We start from the raw sequence: 20613 nt of genomic DNA, 5'->3' as shown, positions 1-20613 counted from the left end.
TCTAGAAAACTAAGTTGTCCAGATACCTTCTTCTCCCACTATGCTAGAGAAGGAAAGTGTCTTATACTTACGGTCATTTTCTTCTTGAATTTGAGCATTAATCATATCAATACAATTCTGAATTTCATTCCAGCTTAAGTTATCTTGCCCTTGGGATAAAACTTCTAGTTTAACAGAGAGTAGTGTGTTTGCGTAACTGTGGAAGAGAAAATAATCATGATGTTAATCAGAGACATTCATTCTTTGTTCATGTTATGTTTCTCAACTATGACACATGGTCAAACGTAGTTGTTATGAGGTTAGACAAAGAGTAGAAAGGCAAATAAAATTGTCTTGTGTATCTCTGTCAACATATACCAGGCTGTTTTCTTAAAGTATTTTTATGAACAAATTCTGTTTAATGAAAGCTCTTCAAAATTGAAACTCGTACCTAACTCAAGCAAAACTGGAAACTTTCAAGTCTGTGAAATTACTTTTCCCTAGTTACTAATTTTCCTCCCCTTTGTATGTCTTGGTTCTTCTCAGTCTTCAGATGATTGTTATAGGGCAAAATTCAGAGTTACTATGGGTCTCAATCTTTCTATCGTCAAGGGTCCTTTTCATTATTTCTCTTGTTCCTTCCAAAATCTAAGTTTTAAAAAACCTTTTCTACTACAACCCTAATATATAGCCACTTTGAGGCCTAATATGACACCGAGGAATCAGATAACATGCAAATGCAGTTCCAGAAATCTTGCTGAGTAGCACAATCTTTACCGTATGTTGTCCTGAAGAGGTGGCATATGAGTTAAACCAGGATATACTGAAATTCCTTTTCACCTGCCCATTTCTCCAAAGGCTCCCTAGCCAATACTCAAAAATCTCTCTTAGGCCTGGCATGGTGGCTCACACCTGTAATCCCAGCAATTTGGGAGGCTGAGTGAGAGGATCGCTTGAGCCCAGGAGTTAAAGACCAGCTTGGGCAACACAGGGAGACTCTGTCTCCATAAAAATATAAAATTAAAATTTAAAATGGCCCTCTCACCCATCGTTTATGACCAACGACCCTTCTCACTGTGCATAGCCCTCTGGAAGATACAGTTTAGTCAACCACTCCAATTACTTTTTTTCTGTCTGGGGAAATTTCAGGGAAAAACTTACTTATACTGATATATTAAGAAACTTTTACTTCTCAATTATCAATTTTCCCACTTTCCAATTTTCACAGAACCAATGTTACAACCATAGGATAACATGAACTATTCCAGCCAAAAGTAATAAAACTAGATAGTTTAGTGTGCTTTTATGTCTTTGCACGAGGGCAGTGAAGAACAATCTTCTGTGTACATAATGAGTCACTCTGCAGTTTGAATTCTGAATAGTCTCTAGGGATCTAGTAATGGCAGAGGTTAAAAGAAGAAACATTATATGAAGTCTAAAGCTGTTTTCTTGGTTGTGACAAGCTTTTTCAAAATTCTGCATGCTTCAAGGTGACATGCAGTGTCTTCCATAGAGAGTAGCTTGAGAGAAAAACATTCCAAAATAGGAAATGGTGGTAACAATTTATTTTCTGTAGCTGAATGAGGCCTCGCCAAGTGCAGATGTGAAATACACTAGTAATGTATAATAAATAATACCGACCACAATAACAATTTGGATAAGTTGTAACTTGCACTGGTTAGTGTCCCTCACAGATGGAGACCATTCCAAAAGCGCAAAGTTCTTACAGGCATCCCATACACTTAACATCTAAATGCTGACCCAACAGGAGTGAAATGAGAAAGTTAAAAATAAACACAGAAAGAAATACAACTACCCATCATTTCTTTAGAAATGAATAAAAACAAGCTATAAAGGAAAAGATTTTAAAAGTAACACCATTTGACCCAGTAATCCCATTACTGGGTATTTACTCAAGGGATTATAAATCATTCTACTATAAAGGCACATGTACCTGTATGTTTATTGCGGCACTGTTCACAATAGCAAAGACTTGGAACCAACCCAAATGTCCATCAATGATAGACTGGATAAAGAAAATGTGGCACATACACCATGGAATACAATGCAGCCATAAAAAAGGATGAGTTCATGTCCTTTGCAGGGACATGGATGAAGCTGGAAACCATCATTCTCAGCAAACTAACAGGAACAGAAACCAAACAACACATGCTCCCACTCGTAAGTAGGAGGTGAACAATGAGAACATGTGGTCACAGGGAGGGGAACAACATACACCGAGGCATGTCAGGGGGTGGGGAACTAGGGGAGGGATAGCATTAGGAGAAATACCTAATGTAGATGGTGGGTTGATGGGTGCAGCAAACCACCATGGCACGTGTATACCTATGTAACAAACCTGCATGTTCTGCACATGTATCCCAGAACTTAAAGTATAATAATAAAAAAAAATTAAAAAAAAAATAACACAAGAGAGCTCCACAGGCTTTTCCAATTGAGTATTTCTCGCCAGTACTGAAGTTACCAACTTTGGGAAATATTCCATAGTTTACCCAAACAGGTCAATGTCCTCTCCTCTCACTCCTCTCAGTTGTCTTCACCTCATCTATGGACAGACTAGTAAGGAGTCTACTAATCTAAGAGATCTGGGAAGCTCTGAGAAGATCAGTAATCCAGTTTAGTTCAGCAGATGTTTGTGAGCACTTACTACATGTAAAACGTGGCAGGCACTACAGGAATATTAGGAGGAAAAAGGTGCAGCCTTTATGCTTTCAGACCAGTGGGTAAGACAACAAAAATTCCAAAAAGGTATAAAAGCAGAGCACAGGAAGGGCTGTTAGAGAGTCCATAAGAGTAGATATAATGGGGTTCAAAGCAAGAAGTGGAAGGAAACCCTTATTGGTGGAGCACCCTCCCTGGGACAGGCACTGAACCAAACACCGAATCCTCAAAACAGTTCTGCAAATGCAGAGTGGGGCTTTTGTTTCTTTTGTTTTTGTGCTTTATAGATGAAGGAAAAAGGCTTAGTTAGGGAGGGTCAAACTCAGATATTTTTGGTTCCAAGGCATATGCTCCTTTAACCACATCATGCTACCTCTCAGGAGAGATAACATCAGATGCTGGGGTGGGGAGAAGCACGGATATACCTCACGGAACATAATGTACGGTAGGCAGGGCTCAGAAGCTCCAATACTGTGTTTAGCTGAGCTGGGTAAAGGCACCAAGTTCCTGATGGTGAGAGGACCATGCATAGGAACACAGAGACCAGAAAGTACACTTGGACTTGGCTAAAGTGCAAAATACCAGTAGGGATGGAGCTGGAGGTAAGGTCAGAGCAACATGCTTAGAATGAGAAGTCTGTTCTTAATTCGGATGAGAACAAGGAACAATCAAACAGAATTATGAATAGGGCTACATTTTAGAACAGTTAATCTAGGAACAGTGTATGCCCAAGGCTAATGTTAACCCATACAATACTTTTGTGAGAATTAGACAAAAGAATCTCTCTGGGCAAACACAGCCCCAAGAGTAGAAGCCATGGTGAATAGGGAGAGACTTTGCATGAATTTGTCAAGGTGGCCATGCACAGCACACCTGTGCTATGAAGAACCTGCACTCTATGGGGAGAGGCCTTGGACAGAGCCATGCTTCTCAAACTTGATAATCTGCAAAACTGGGCTTCCAAGATCCCAAGTTAAGATGCTGACTTTGGAAGTAAAATGCCAAGGCTGTAGAAGATCATTGGGGGCCAATACAAGTGTCAATACAAGAACCCAAGTGGGCCCTTAAATCCCATGTCAGTACTGGGTCTTCCAGATCCAGAATGTATTTAAATTAAAAAAAAAAAAATCAAAACACATTTTAAAAGTTCTTCACACAGAACACTTGAACTGTGAGGCTCCATCTGTAGGTCCCAGCTGGAAACTACAGGTATAAATATGGTTTTCAAATAGAATGGGACCACTTCTTTAAGGGTATTTGTAAATGAAGAAGCAGGCATTTTTGATAATCAGAATGGGTGAGTCGGGGGCTAGTGTCATGTGGAGGACAGTTGCCAGGGATGCTAAATATGTGGAATAGTCTTGCCAGTTATCTCACCAAGATTCCCCATTAGCCTGTAAGCTTCATAAGGGATTGACTGGCTCTGTCTTCTACTCTAGCACTGAGAAAGTATGGCAAAGGCTGGTTAGGTAGGAATGATTAATGAATGGGGAGAGAAAAGAAGTAGGATGACCAATTTAGGGGTTACTACAGAAGCAAAAGTGAGAAGTCTAAGTGAGGGTGGTTGCAGGGAAATGGAAACATCTTGCAGAGGTATAAGGCACATAGACTGGCTACTGACAGCAGGCTCTTTAGAGCACAAGGGTGCCCAGCTGAGGGCAGAGGGAACCTCAAATTGAGCTTCAGGTTTCCAAGCTTACAGGAGAGAATGGTGCCATTAACAATTAACAGAAACAGTGGAGGTAGATATAAATTACCTTGGAAACACACTCTAAGGAGCCATATGAACCAGATGGCCAAATTTAAGTAGAACAAGAGAATTAGTTTCTCCAAAAAGACTAAAAACAAGGAAAACCCACCAACCTTCCATTACTTTTTGGCCATTCACTACATAGACAAGTGGTCAAATACCATTTGTTTAACCTAAGAAATCTCTGGTTTTTCCTTTGCAACTAACTGTACATGACCCAAGAGAATTAGCCAACCTGCCTATCAGAGCCGTTCCAAAATCAGTAGCTGAAAAGAGCTTTTACCAAGATCGGTGCAGACATCTCCCCCTGGTGGTTACAAGAAGCCAAGATTCACTCATTTTAACTGGGGCTTTTATCTCAGCGACTCTCTCATCTGGCTCCCGATTCTGGCCATTTGATTTTCTCTCTAGATCTGCTGTAGTGTTTTATAATAATGCTATCAGTTGTACTATCTGGTAGCACACTTCAGAAACATGAAATTAAAGATAAATGGATGTTGTTACCCACTGCCATGACCCACTGTGGTCTCAGGATTTGGAGTTTGGGGCCCAACGGCCCAATTTTAGGTCCATGACCCGGATTCTGTTTCTGCATCAGTGACATAAAAGAATTGGACTGGATGATTATTAAAGTTGCTTCCAACCCTTCTACATTCTGCAGTTTCCAAAAGACGCCCAAGGAAAGGTATGTTTCCAATAGTTCCTTTATTTTCAGCCTATCAAATAATCTTTGCCAATGACAAAGTTATTTATTAATTGCCATAGGAAGATCACTTTCTGATTCTTCTTGTTCCCCAGAAGGAATACTGTAAACAAGGATACTAATTAGAAAGACTCTTAAAACAGACTAGTTTTGAAGAAACATGAGCATGGTATATGGATTTCTCCACCAAGAGGCAAATTCCTCACTTGTAAGATCTGCCAAACATGCATTTCTGCATTGAAAGAAGGTTTGGAAAATCTTCCTTACCGTTCCACATATGCCTTGTCCAGATTGTTTAAGCCTATTGCGGGGCTTCTGAGTTGATTCTGCACAGACACAAGATCGTTGCTTTCCAAGGCCTGGTTTAGTAAAGCAACAGCAGACAACATTTCCACAGCAATCAAAAGCTCCTCGTGGGCCAAGTAGTTCTGTTGGAAAACATATGGCAACATAAGCTCCCCACACAACACACCTCATGTGCGTGATGGTGGTTTACAATGCACATTTCAACAAATAACAAAAAGTCAAAGAACTTGATAGCTCAGCAGAAAGAGGAGTCGTGGCCACCTGCTTTCCACTGGCTTTAAGAACAGGTATATGGCTCCTGGGCTTTCCTTAGATGATCATTTTTTGGGACTGGGTTGATTACAATGAAAAGTTACGATTCCACAAATATCTGCATTCCCATTGCTGATCCCTACTCCTAGCTATACTGGTTGCTTAAAGGCTCAGTCCAGCCATGTAATTAAGCCAAGGACTAGATAACATTGTCACTGACTGAGAGTGCCAGGTAAGATTTTAGCACAGGTAACGATTTTCAGTTTGAATTAAGGGTGAAGGGAAGGTTGGGAGAATTTCACAGAAAAGTTATAATCTGAAGCACAAAGCAAGGTCTTCAAACCAAGACTATTGATTTAATTCGAAAAAAGTTAAAGTGACATTTTCATAAATTTTAAAATACACTACCAGGTCAAGATATTTGAAGAAATCTGAGGTGATCTTTTGGTAAAGCAAGTAAAGCTCTCCAGGTTTTTTTGTTTGGTTTTGTTCGCTTTATTTTTATTATTATTATTTTTTGAGATGGAGTTTGGCTCTTGTTGCCCAGGCTGGGGTGCAATGGCACGATCTAGGCTCAGTGCAGCCTCCGCCTCCCAGGTTCAAGCGATTCTCCTGCCTCAGCCTCCCCAAAGTGCTGGGATTACAGGCATGAACCACCACACCTGGCCAGATCTCCAGGTTTATATGATTTAAAATCTGGATTTAGCTTATCCAAAAAAATACGTCTTAGATTTCAGAACACCCTTTCCCTTTAATATCTTCTTCCATTTAACCATTTTATATTATCTTGGCCCAACTTCAAAAGGAATTTTTTTTCATCATATTGAAGGGACATAAGGAGGAGGAGCATGAAAAAGAATCACTAAGGAAAAGCTGATACATATTTTACATTTAGGATATTACAGGTATTTAATATATAATGTAATGTTCATCTTAAAATGCATTATTATATCTTTCTGGATCTCCACAGAAGTCTTGCAGCAAACTGATTTCAGAATAAAAAGGGATAGTTTAATCTTTCAAAGCAAATGGGAAGAAGGGGTTACCATAGAGAGCATGTAAGTAAATTTTATTTAAATATATTACATTAAATACAAGTTTAACATACAAAGTATCAAATTATAAGAGCAGAATGGAATCATTTATAATTCACCTCCTCTATCTCTTTCAGTGACCTGTCCATGGATACCTAAATTGGTATACAGCAAAAAGGATAAGGAGAGAGGAAGAAGAAATGGGGCTGGACAGGCCACAGGTTAACTATGGCCAATTGAGGATGAATGAGCATCCTCAAGCGTAAGTAGCCTTGAGCTTCAGAGCCAGAGAAGTGGAAGAAAATATTAATGAGAGAACCTAAATGAAATTAAGAAAATAAGCTATTTTTCTTTTATTACAAATACTATATTTCTATTTAGGAAACATAGGGAGTCTTTTTAATTATTATTATTATTTTTGTAAAGATGAGGCCTATGTTGCCCAGGTTGGTCTTGAACTCCTGGCCTCAAGTGATCCTCCTGTCTCAGCCTCCCAAAGTGCTAAGATTACAGACAGGAGCTACCACACTTAGCCAATACAGAAGTCTTAGTAAGCAAGAATAAGAAAACAAATGCTACCACTCAAGCTCTTTTGTGTATATCCTTTTATGTATTTTAAATTTGTATATGCATTTGCAGAGGTTTTGTCTTTATAACTGACTTCATTTTCTTATTGCAAAAAACAAGATAATGCTATATATCTTAATCTCATTTTTCCCACTTAATATTAGTATGGATATCTTTCCCAGTCATTATTCTTTACATTATCATTTTTACTGGTTGCACATATTTCTCGCATGTACAAGCACCATAAATGTTATTAATTTATAGGCAATCTGTTATTAATTAAACAGTCATTTGTTTCCTGGTTTTCAGTATTCTAAACAATGCTGTGAAACATCTCTGTGGCCAAAGCTATTTGGTTCATATCCTTTAGGCTTATTTTCTAGAATGTAACTGTCAGCATCATGGGCTTTTGATCTGTATTACTAAGACCACCCTGTGGAAAAGCTGTATAACTCATACTCCCAGCAGCTGTGTAGGAGATGTCTGTGCCCCATATCTATCCCTACGCTGGGTTAAATCTTTCTAATCTTTACCAATCTAATTTTAAATCATAAGTGTACTGTGTTTTAATTTATATATTTTTTACTCCTGATTGAGTTTAAACTTTTTTTTTTGTTTGTCGTTTGTGTATTTCTTGTTTTATGAATTGCCTGCTCATGTTTTTGGCCTCTCTTTATTGCGTGTGGATAAGTGCTGATTGTGACTTTAAAGATCCAATGACTGTCCTATGTTTTTCCTTAGAACTTTAACTTGTTAAATTATTTTTTATATTTAATATTTTATGTTGAAAATTTATTTTGATATATGTGTAGTGAGTTAATGTTTTCTTAACAAAGCTTAAACACTTGCAAGGATATCATTTATTAAATAGTTGTTTCCCCACATTCTTGAAATACGAGCCTTGTCATATGCTGAATTCTTGGTTCTGCTTTCAGTAGTTTTCATTTTGTTTCATGGTTTGGCTTACAAGAGTGTTAGTAAACATGTTCTTAATTACTGTAACCTTGTATGAAATTATTGTTGAATGCTGTTGTCATATTAAGAAGCACAAATTTACAAAAATCAAAGCCATGGTGCTAATGGTCTTTTTTGCAGTTTCTAAAATTGCAGATTGAGCTTATTTTCTACATAAGAAACGTTATATATTGTAAAAAAAAATACCACATCATTATAGCTAAAAATTATCCAAGGTGTCTTCAAATATCACACAGAAAATAAGAACAACCTATTTTCACAGGTATATGTATAGACCACTGCCGGAATTTCCTAACTATGCTCTTAGATTCTTTATGTAGACTAAAAGCAAGAATTAACAAGGAACAAGGCCATGGAATTGGTACAGGTGGGCCAGTGAGACCAGGACTGGTACAAATTAGAGATCCTCGATCCCTATTCCCCTTTCCTAACTAGGCTTCCCTAGTGCGCCATGGCACGCAGGGTTACCATCCCCACAGCTGGGGTCTCCTCTGACTTACCATGGCGTTCTGTTTCTGGAGGTTGAAAAGTTCGTTCTGATACATGGCAGCAGCAAAGGGATAAACAGCAGGCAGCTGGGCCTCTGGTTTCTTCAGTGCAAGCAGCGTATTCTCGGGGTCACCTTCCGGAATGACAGCATTGATATGGTCCACTGCAGCCTGCCCTGAGGGTGGGGGTTCATGTTTTGTCAGAATGGTTGCTCTTTCCACTGCGGTCTCACCCAACCAGCCCTTCTTCCCAAGGATTTGAACCTAAGCAGTTACTTTTCATGAACTCTGAAAAGCTGCAGGCAGAGGGTAGGTAAGGCTTTGAAAATGTTATCTCAGTAATTCAAACTAATCCAATCCTTGGAGTTAGTGCCTACAAGAACCTTAACATTGATGGAGCTTAGGGTATGAGATCATTCCTGAGTAGCATGACTTCCTTCCAGAATCCTTCCTCATAGGACCAACTCTGGTCTCACGTCTTCCCTGAAGCCTTCAGATTGCTCCAGTCCTTAAGGATTTCTCATCATGTGAACACCATAGTTATTTAAAGCTGGGCCATGTAGTTCCAGCAGGCATGTTCCCTGTGCTCCTTGTGCATTAGTACTGCCTCCCCAAGGAGACTTCAAGCGACAAGAAGACCAGAAGCAAGCCTTGCCCTACTGTTATATCTTCCTAACACATAAGCACTGCGGTAAGCCTACAGCAAGCACTCGGACACATTGCTGCAACATCTGAGACAACTGTAAACTCTGTGATATGGTTTGGCTCTGTGTCCCCACCCAAATCTTACGTTGAATTATAATCCCCAATGTTGGAGGAGGGATCTGGTGGAAGATGATTGTAACATGGGGGCGGATTTCCCCCTGGATGATAGTGAGTTCTCACGAGATATGGTTAAGTGTGTAACGCTTCCCCCTTCTCTCTCTTCCTCCTGCTTTGGGGATGTGAAGATGTGCCTGGCTTCCCCATCGCCTTCTGCCATGATTGTAAGTTTCCTGAGGCCTCCCCCAGACATGCAGAACTGTGAGTCAATTAAGCCTCTTTTCTTCATAAATTACCCAGTCTCAAGCAGTTCTTTATAGCAATGTGAGAATGGACTAATACACTCTGTGATCTCTCAACCAGTTGTAAGGTGCAGATTATAAAGACCTGAATTTTGGTGACCAAACTGAGATGCTTGGAACAGTAGATCAACATAGTTTTCAGAGAACAAAAATGAAATTGCTGAGTAAATGGGAGAATGAATGATGAACTCTGCCACCAGGAAAGAGCAAATCAGACAGAGATTGCAGAGTTTTGCCTTATAGAGAAGGCATCTGGGTAGCAGAAGTAACACACACCCATAAATTTTTAGAGCCTTTCAAGGGTTAGCCTGTCTGCCTAATTCGTGACTAGACTGCAGCTAAGATTCTTCTAACCCTTTTTGACAAGATGACAATTTATCTTCTCTAAATACATTCACGAGGACCTTCCCTCAATATTTTTACTATGAGATATAATTCAATAACAGGAGATACTTATGATTAATGGAATCCTTCAAGTCATCCCCCAGAAAACTCACAATTAACCTAAAGGACCCTGAGAACCTTAGCATTTCTATCTTTAAAATTAATGTGACAAACCAAAAAACTTCAGAAAGGAAGGCTAGTGGTTGTTTGTGGTATTTGCTGTTCTGCTAAAGTTACTCCAAGGCCTTTCAGCTGTATCTCGGATTACTCTAGGTAGGATCTTGCTTTACCTTTGATAAATTTATTATATGGGCTTGTACAGCTGAATTTCAAACATCAGAAAATCATGTCTTTAAAACACTGTTTTTCTCTCTCTCTCTTTTTTTGAGACAGTCTTGCTCTGTTGCCAAGGCTGGAGTGCAGTGGTGCAATCTTGGCTTACTGCAGTCTCGACCTCCTGGGTTCTGGAGATCCTCCGACCTCAGCCTCTAGAGTATCTGGGGCTACAGTTGTGTGCCACCATGCCCGGCTAATTTTTAAACTTTTTTTGTAAAGACTGAGTCTCTCTTTGTTGCCCAGGCTGGTCTTGAACTCCTGGCCTGAAGTCATCCTCCCACCTCAGCCTCCCAAAGTGCTAGATTACAGGCATGAGCCACTGCATCTAGCCTGAAAAACACTATTAAATAAACAATTTCTTCTAAAAAATAAGGTAAGATCAACCATTCTTTTACACTCTGCATTTAAGAAAATGTCCAGGTAGGGCATGGTAGCTTTTGTCTGTAATCTTAGCATTTTGGGAGGCTGAGGTAGGAGGATCACTTGAGCCCAAGAGTTCAACACCAGACTGGGCAATAGAATAAGACCCTGTCCAAAAAAAAAAAAAAAAGGGAGCAAAGAAATGCAAAATGTCCAGCTCTGATCTTAACAGAAAATATCATGCAATGAATGGAATGCATTTGCTGAACCGAAAGGTAAATGGTTATAATGTGAACAAAGCTGAGGCCTCTAACAACAGATCTGTTGACATTACCACCAACATTGTCACTGATGCTATTACTATGGTTGCTATGAATGTGGATGCCTTAACATTTTGATATAATAACCTACATGGTTGGGGAAAAGCTTGTCAAAGTAATGATTGTTACTTTTTTTTTTTTAATTTTTTTGAGATGGAGTCTCACAATATCGTCCAGGCTGGAGTGTAGTGGCGCGATCTCAGCTCACTGCATCCTCCGCCTCCCAGATTCAAGCGATTCTCCTGTCTCAGCCTCCCAAGTAGCTGGGATTACAGGTGCCTGCCACCACGCCTGGCTAATTTTTTGTACTTTTAGTAGAGACGGGGTTTCACTATATTAGCCAGGGTGGTCTTGAACGCTTGACCTCATGATCCACCCATTTCAGCCTCCCAAAGTGCTGGGATTACAGGTGTGAGTCACTGCACCCAGCTGATTCTTACATATTTTAAAGTGTACAATTGTCTCATTGTCATGTCATCAAAATGAGGGTTTTTTTCCTAACGTTACTTTCAGTTCTACTGGACTATAAATTTTAAGATGGGGAGAGATAAAAGACTTCAGAATAATCATGTTCTACCCATTTAAAGCCATCAAACCTTGCCTTTGTATTTTCAGCCAGTTTTACCATTAGTGCAAAACATCCAATGCGTTTTACTTAAAAATGGAAAAAAAAAGTATAGCCAATTTGGCATTAAATTTGCGGTCAGGAAATTATGGCACTGAGTAAAGAACTAAAACATTTATATAAAGCATTTTATTTAACATGAAAAAGAAAACTGTTTTCATGGTTATAAATATTTCAAAAATAAAGGATGGTTAAAGGCTATGGAGCCATTTCCTCTCTAGTCTTATGGGCCTCAGATGTCTCACTGGCAACATTAATTTCCTCCTGTAATTCATTTCTGTCAAGCATCATGAAATTCTCAGCTTTCACATAGAGCAAAAAGACAAACTTTAAATTGTACTTCATGTATCATCAGTAACATGTTCAAGATTTCACAAGAATAAAAGAACAGGCACATGCACCCTGAAATGTTAAGGTGTTACCTTAAAAAAAAAAGGCAATTGAGAGTTTTCAGCCCAGTTGTGTGTATGTGAGGCATATTCTCAAACACATTCAGTTGTTAACTCCTAGACATTTACATTAACCCTCTGGGGCTTTCCTTAATTACTGTTTGAGCCCCTTAGGATATTTCTCTCTAGCAATTTAGGAGCAGACTTCTTAGTAACACCGTGGGTGTACACTTCTTTGCAAGAGTTACAAGCAAGAAAGAATATTCAAAACTCAACCAGGATGTTAAAAGGAAGGCAAGGTTTAGGACTGTTGTAATTAGTGGATACTCCAAATTTTAATTTGGCAGGGAGTTCACATGCTTTATTAAGCAGGCTAAATGGCCTTTCATGTATTAGTTTTTTGGGTATATATGGATTATTTAGATTGACCAGGGAATAAACATCAAATGAAATTTCTTACTGACTCTTCTGATGTTCAAGTAAAAATAGGTTTTGCCAGAGGGGAGAAAAGACTAATAAAAAAAATTGATGTATCTCAACCTGCATATGCTTATTTTAATTACCTGAGTCTGCTGTTCTTTACAATCACACACCTGAGCCAGGTACTAAGAGGAACTCATCTGCTTGACTCCACAGAGGCTCAGAGGTGTGGGACTCGAAGCTGCCATCATGAGATTTCATCTGGCCTGTCCATAGTCCCATTCACTGGCACCAAAGTTACACAAGTATAAGAAAAATCTTACAAACTACAGACTAATGGCTGGGAAGTCACAGAGAGCAGTGGTGTCAATAGTACCTTTTACAATTCTAATAGAACATCATTGCATAATCATGGGCAAGCAACTACAATCTGTAAGTTATAATCTTTTACTAAATGACCTTCAGTATTAGCCCCAAAAGTGACAGAATTAAAATGTGGAATGTAATGAAACAGGAAGGTAGAATCAAACTAGCTTCAGGATACTTTGTGTGGACTGAGATCACCAAAAAAAGCCCAGTGGGAAACTGCCAAATGCTGCACCATAATTAAGAGCAACACTGACACTGAGTAGATTTTTCATTGTATGAGGCAGTTTTCCAAGTATACAAATTGAGTGTTGTGTTAGGATTCTGGCAAGGAAAGTCTGTATCTTATGCAAATATCAATTTCCTTCATACGATCCATTACTTACTGTTGACTTTATTAATATTGCCTTGGATTTCTGCTTGTGTCAGCAGTTCTTCATAAGCATCTCTTTCTTCTTCTGAAATACAGCTATTCTGCAAAACAAAGTCTTCACTGATTTCTGAGGTTAAATAAAATATTTCCAAAACTCGAAACTCAAATGGAAAAATGTGAAGAGTGACAAAAACCATTCCCTAATTATTTAAATTCATTGCAAGCATTTGTGGAGTGCCTGCTCTGTGCAGGGGACTAGGGGAGAATGCTGGCAAAGACTACAAAGATGAATGACAGACCCGGTGACTCTTTGAAAACGGCTAATTTTAAAATGTGGAAAACATTAGTTTGGACCACTTGGTATTGCCATTTTTGTAGATCAAAAACAGTTGAATAGTGCCAATTTCATTTGATTTGATCTAATAAAATCAAGAACACAAATAATAAATATACCTAGAAGAACAGAATAGGTTCTATAAGAGAAGTACTATAAGCATTTTTTAAGAAAGTATTCATACTTAGTTGGGAAGAAAATTTTTCAAAGAGATCATAAACAATGAGGGCTTCGAGCAACAGAATAATGTCAAGAATAGGAAACAGACAGCAGGATTTGGTTACACAGATGGAAAGCTTAGCACATTAGGCTACAGCTTGGATTGTGTGTCCATGGTGAGCCAAAAAGATGAGGGGGTCAGCTGAAGGCTAAGCTAAGATTTGGTGTTTAATTCAGTAGGTAATAGAGAATCGGGGCATGTTTCTGGTGGGTTAACACAAGATTTGTAGTTAAAGATGAATTTTGTAACGTCTAGCTCTAAGAAGGATTGGCTTAGAGAGTAACAGGAGGCAGAGAGACCCACAAGGAAGGTGCTTGATACAAGAGTCATGCGATGAGGTCAGAAGGGGCAGGACGGAGGCAAGACTGGTGAGACTAGAAGGTTGGCGACAGATTCAACTCCAACAAGAGTAGGCAGCAGAATCTAGCAATGGATGGGACACAGGGGCATAAAAAGACTTCTGAGACAAAGCTGGCCATCATTCTGAATCAGGGAAGTCAGCAAGGGGAACTCTTCTGATATAATGGAGTACAAAGCCAGAGGGACACAGACGAAGTTATCTGGAGGAGGAGGAGAGAGGCCAATTTGGGACGGGCTGGCATAAAGCTGATGGCTGATTTCTTCAACAAGTGGATGAGCTCAATGGAAGAAGAACAGAGAAGGGATTCAATGTCAGACCTTGAAGAATCCCCATACTGAGAGGGAGAAGGAAGAGGAGAAAGAGGCACAGAGGAGAACCGTGGCAGCAAGGACGCACATAAGCTAGTGGAGCAGAGAATCTCAAGGTAGGAGGCCAATCCTGACAGATGCTGGTGGAAGCCACTAGTCGAGAAAACGCCAAAACCTAAAGTGGTTACTTTCAGTCATGGAGCTGAAACTGACATGGCAAGAGCTTAATGAGAGACAAGCTGGTGAGGAAGTAGAAGCTCTCAGTGTAGACAAATTTTTCAACAATGGACTAGACAGAAAGGTGGTTACAAATGGAGTTAGGATTAGGAGCAGGCTGTCTTGTACAGAAGGGACATCCTCAAATATAAAGGATTGACTATTGGGAAAATATGAAGACTGTAGATTCAAAAACATCCTCTCTGAACTTCACCACACTGAATTATTAACCTCTACTGCCAAATGTAAAAGTAACTTGGCTAATGTAAGGTCTGTTGATGATGTCTAACAAAGGATGATCATGAGTTGCTACTTCTACACTTCCTGGGGACATTAGTAAGTTTGCAACATGACTTTTAATTCTGTCAATATATAACATTCATCACAGAATTCCCTTTTTAAAAACTGAGAGAGGGTCTCACTCTGTTGCCCAGGCTGGAGTGCAGTGGCAGGGTCACAGCTCACTGCAGGCTCAACCTCCCAGGCTCAAGTGATTCTCTTACCTCAGCCTCCTGAGTAGTTGGGACTACAGGCTTGCACCACTAAGCCCAGCTAATTTTTTATTTTTATTTTTATTTTCTTAGAGACAGGGTCTCACTATAGTGTGCAGGCTCGTCTTGGACTCCTGGACTCAAAGGACCCTCCCGCTGCGGCCTCCCAAAGTGCTGGGATTATAGGCATGAGCCACCATGCCTGGCCAATAAAATTCCTTTTTATGCCTTATATAGGGATATAATCTAATTGCCTTACCTAGTGTATAGTCCTCTTGTATACTACATTTCATTCAAATCAATTGTCTACGGCTATAGAGAACATAGCCAATTGATTTAAAAGTATTGCTTTTAACATTAAGGCTTTTCAAACTAGTAACTCATAAGCACATTCATTACTGTTTTTATTACTCAGAATCTAAGTACCTTCAGTCTTGCATTTTCCTCTTTTTTCTTTTTGGCATCCCAGAGTTCTTTCTGATATTCTGGTGCAAGGTTGTCATCCACTAAAGTTAAAACTGCATTTGGGTTTCTTAGTGTTACAACGGTTTGCTCTGCTATTCCTTTTTCAACTGCTTCATTAATGGCTATAACTGCAGCATGTACTAAAAAGTAAAGAGAGAGAGAGAAAAAGATTTTTATCAGCAAAAGACAACATGGACAGTTGCATTGACCCTGTGTAAACTCAAGCAGTTTTACTTTCTTTCTTGGCTTCCAGTAAATATGTCGAAAAGAGAACTGAGACATATTATGGAGCACCTGACAACCTCTCCACATGGCTGTCTTTGGTCCTGATCTCAACATCTGTTAAGTAATTCTGACTCACTTATACATCACTGAATGGCTAAAATGAACCAAGCCCTATGTCAACCACAGGAGTTAGAAGGTAAGTCAATCCTTGCCCTCTGGTCAAGGTGACATGGGTAATTTTAAAGTAACATGTTAGTTCCAAGAGATACTTGCAATTTAGCCTGCAATACTAAAAGACCTGTAACAATGAACTCTACCACTAAAATCTACAGACACAGAAAGTAGAGAACTATGGACAATGAAGGTATTTCTAGAACCTCAATTCACGTTGTACAAGTAGAAGTCTGAAGACAAAAATCAATTACTTGGTTATATTCTGACATCCTCAAATTAATCATCTATAAAACAAATAATAAAAACTTTTAGGGTGCTTAAAGTATCTTCTAAATATTCTATTTCGACTAATCAAAATCAATAGGTAAAGTACAGGTAAGTCTCACATCAATGGCAAGTTTGGATTTTAAATGGACTTACATGCAGCTTCATCCACGGACAGTTCATTGGCCAGAATACCACCTATTTTGCTGAAAGATGGCATCTGTATTCCATATTTCTCAAGTTCTTTTCTCATATTACTGATTTCCTCCTCTAACAAAGAACAAAATAATAATAATCATTATCAGAGAAAGCTACAGACAGAGATGGACGCAGGAATGAGTACAATCATATCAAGAAATGTCTTCATCAGGAAGCGGGGTTGTTTGTAAACAAGAGCCTTAGGAAGAACCCAGCCCAAGTTTCTCATTTCACAAACATGGGGAAGGAGAACTCAGTCAAGAACAAACAAGATAGGTCTGTTTTCTCTTCTCATCAATATACAGGAATAAGGGAAATCAATAATATCAAAATGGGGAAAAAAGGTATTGGTACTTTTTTTTTTTGAGGCAGAGTCTCGCTCTGTTGTCCAGGCTGGAGTGCAGTGGCACGATCTCAGCTCACTGCAAGCTCCGCCTCCTGGGTTCACACCATTCTCCTGCCTCAGCCTCCCAAGTAGCTGGGACTACAGCAGCCCCCCACCACGCCCGGCTAATTTTTTGTATTTTTTAGTAGAGACAGGGTTTCACTGTGTTAGTCAGGATGGTGTCGATCTCCTGACCTTGTGATCCACCCGCCTCGGCCTCCCAAAGTGCTGGGATTACAGGCATGAGCCACCACGTCCGGCCAGGTATACTTTTTATAACTAGATTGTAAAAAATTACAAAGATAAAGAGTAGTACCTGTGAAGTCTACTTTGCCCAACAAATCCTGGATCTGGGGTGCTATTCCTAGTTTGAACAGATACAAACTGAAAGAAAAAAACACAAAATTATCAGAAATTTTATCATCATAAGTCTTAATGTTATAAATTACATAATTCTTAATAGTTTTTTCAGTTGAAAAGACCTAAGAGATATCTAGTCTATTCATTTTGTAAATGAGGAAACTGAGTCTCTGGGTAACAGAGTCCTTGGTGAGGCCAGGATCAGAATTCCAATCTGTGTCCCAAAGACTGGTCTTCTACTGTAATCCACTTCTATAGCACTTCTACAGAGCCAGGTGACTCTGCATCATCCATTTGTATGGAGAACAAGAAACACAGCTAACACAAAACAGCAGGTAACAAATGCCATAAACATTTCTTTGAATATTCCTCACATAATTCTTATTTTATTGAAGGTACAGCATGAATTATATTTTGCTTTTTAATATTCCTCCAAGTACCACATACCCCTTGAGGAAATATTTGTTTTACATTTTCTAAACCAATAAATAGAGTGGCAAGACTATCAGTGGGTGAGGTAATGTTAAACTATGATGTGTGTATATTACCCAAGTGGAAGATGGAGAATAAATTGGATGTATTTAAAAACAAATCCATAAGGTAGTAATGATGGCATCCATTAACCTACCCATAACCTGAGAAAAGAACTTGAGAGCTGGCATCTAAATTCTATAAAAAACATATGTGCTTTCCCCACTTTTATCACTGAGTCATAGTTTCACGTAATAGTATATATGAGAAAGTGAACTGAATGATTTTTATGGCTTGAAATACTTCAAAATTATTACTTCAGATGTTGATGTGAGATGGAGCTCCATAGTTTATAGAACATAGAATTTCATTAAATGCATTAAGAAAGTTCAAGATCAAGCTTTTTTAATGGTACTAAAACAAACTCTTAAAATGTATGATTAGTCATTTAATGTAAGCAGCTTGCATTAAAACTGACAATAATTTTTCTGATTTTTTTTTTTGGTTGAGACAGAGTCTTGCCCTGTCGCCCAGGCTGGAGTGCAATGGCGTGATCTCGACCCACTGCAACCTCCACCTTCTGAGTTCAAGCGATTCTCCTGCCTCAGCTTCCCAAGTAGCTGGGCTTACAGGTGCTCACCACCAAGCCCGGCTACTTTTTGTATTTTTTTTTAGTAGAGATGGGGTTTCACCATGTTGGCTAGGCTGGTCTCGAACTCCTGACCACCCACCTCTGCCACCCAAAGTGCTGGAATTATAGGCATGAGCCATCGTGCCTGGCCAATTTTCTGGTAATTTTTATGAAGAGCAATTATATAGAAAAGTAATACATGATCAAAGTAAAAAATTAGTGACTTACAGTTTAAAAAATTACATAGATAATCACCACTCAGTTACACACTAAATATTTTGGTATATATGTTCTTTTAAAGTTGTTTCTGGACATACCTATTTTATAAACGTATATATTATTCTAGAATATGAATGTACTATAATTCTCTTAAGCAACTGCTGAGCATTTAGATTGTTATTAATTAATAACTATGGCAAATAATGCTTAATAAACCTACTTACATATAGACACAGACACACCTTTGTGCATATTTCTTATTTGTTACAATAAAGCCATGAAAACAAAATTGCCAGCTTGATAGGGTACACACACAATAAAAGTTTTCAATGTTTATTGTCCAAATGTGATCTTAAAAACAGATTATGCTCATTTATTCTTTATGAGTAAAGGGTTAAAAAACACCCTTTTTCCTTTCATATGAGAATTTGACCTTTGGTTAACTTTCTAGCTCTGTTCTCTTAGGAACCTGTACTGTCAAACAGTGTTATAAGCATCATTGCTTAGGAAAAAATAACCCAATTGATAAATTGTATCTTGAGAGAAGAAACCATAAATACCTAATAGGTACCATATCTTTGGGCCTTCCTGGGTTCAATGACTCTTATAACTGGTATGTTCTTTGCAGAGAACTGGGAAGCTATGCAGCACAGCTGTTACTATAGGTATTGGCTCCTGGGGGCACGAGGCTTACAAGCCAGGAAGGCTCAAACCCACTTCTTAGCAGCAAAGTTGTATCTTGGGGTACGAAGAATGGTGGCTTCCAGATGGCTGTATGGACAACTAAGTGGAGTGTCACGCAGGCTCCCACTGAAGAGCAAACATCTGCCAGCATGCTGGCTATCCCGGCTACCTCTCTTCTGAGCAACAGGTGCCAGATGTGGCTTATGACAGGTGGGTCAATCTGAATATTTAGCTAAACCTAAGAACTCCCTGATGGGCATGGCCCACTAGACCACAAATACATCTGAATGCCATTTTATTTGTCCCCTTATCACCACAGGATATTATCAATAAAGTCTTTCAAGGGACTAGCAACTGATAGCAACAAGATGTTATTTAAATTTGCATTTCCTTATGGTGGTTGGGAGGGTAAATATTTTTTCATACATGCATTGGCCATTCATATGTCTTCCAGGAAATGCCTATTAATGAATGTTTGAATTTTAAAGAATTTTTAGGGGAAGAATTTGCCTCTTATTTTCCTGCTTTTCCTTTAAAACCATAGCAAAGGACAAAGAACATTTTTTTTTACCATATGTGTAACATTAGTTTTAATACTAAATTTCAATGTGATATTTATATCTTATCCACAGAGGAAAAACTTTTACATTAGACTTTGAACATTCTTCAAAGTGAAATAGCCATTATGTATTCATAATCCCAAACTAGCAAGAGAGGATACATTCCTTAGTTAAAGTTCTAGGTCTTTAGACATTATCACGGATATAAAACTGTTTACTTTACACAGCCTCTGAAGAATTTACTACCAAAGGTTCATGCCAACAAGTCATTATAATTAAAGCTAGATCATTAAGATACTATGCTGACATTTTCAAAACCATAATATTTTATGAACCAATTCTCAACTCATTATTACATGGGGAAAAAAATTCCAGTTAAAAGGGTGCTCATATTACTTGGAACAATGAAATGTCAACCTCTTCACTTGCTCCTTTCTAGTAATGGGAATGACAAAATTAAACAGAATTTAACAGGCAAGATAAACAGCAAAAGAATTTGGGGGTGAATGGAGATCAAGCCATCATTTAAGAAATGAGAATACATAGCCGGGGGCGGTGGCTCATGACTGTAATCCCAGCACTTTGGGAGGCCGAGGCGGGCAGATCACCTGAGGTTGAGAGTTCAAGACCAGCCTGACCAACATGGAGAAACCCTGTCTCTACTAAAAATACAA

The 20613-nt window shown here is 38.9% G+C and overlaps 1 protein-coding gene across 2 annotated transcripts in view; it reads right to left on the bottom strand.

Annotated features, from left to right (window-relative positions):
• Window positions 1-20613, bottom strand: part of IQGAP2 (IQ motif containing GTPase activating protein 2) — a 301456-nt gene that overhangs the window by 101234 nt on the left and 179609 nt on the right. For both annotated transcript variants that reach the window (XM_054487835.2, XM_063664918.1), the window contains exons 6-12: window positions 17331-17398; window positions 16588-16701; window positions 15730-15908; window positions 13387-13474; window positions 8749-8912; window positions 5382-5542; window positions 72-196 (exon numbers count right to left, since the gene is read on the bottom strand). In XM_054487835.2, coding sequence (XP_054343810.1) covers window positions 72-196; window positions 5382-5542; window positions 8749-8912; window positions 13387-13474; window positions 15730-15908; window positions 16588-16701; window positions 17331-17398 — 899 coding nt within the window. The remainder of the gene's footprint in view (window positions 1-71; window positions 197-5381; window positions 5543-8748; window positions 8913-13386; window positions 13475-15729; window positions 15909-16587; window positions 16702-17330; window positions 17399-20613) is intronic.

The sequence above is a fragment of the Pongo pygmaeus genome, chromosome 4, assembly GCF_028885625.2.
Source record: "Pongo pygmaeus isolate AG05252 chromosome 4, NHGRI_mPonPyg2-v2.0_pri, whole genome shotgun sequence".
NCBI classification, from domain to species: Eukaryota; Metazoa; Chordata; class Mammalia; order Primates; family Hominidae; genus Pongo; species Pongo pygmaeus.
Note: the sequence above shows the minus strand (reverse complement) of the source record. Positions and strands in the feature narration are given on the sequence as shown.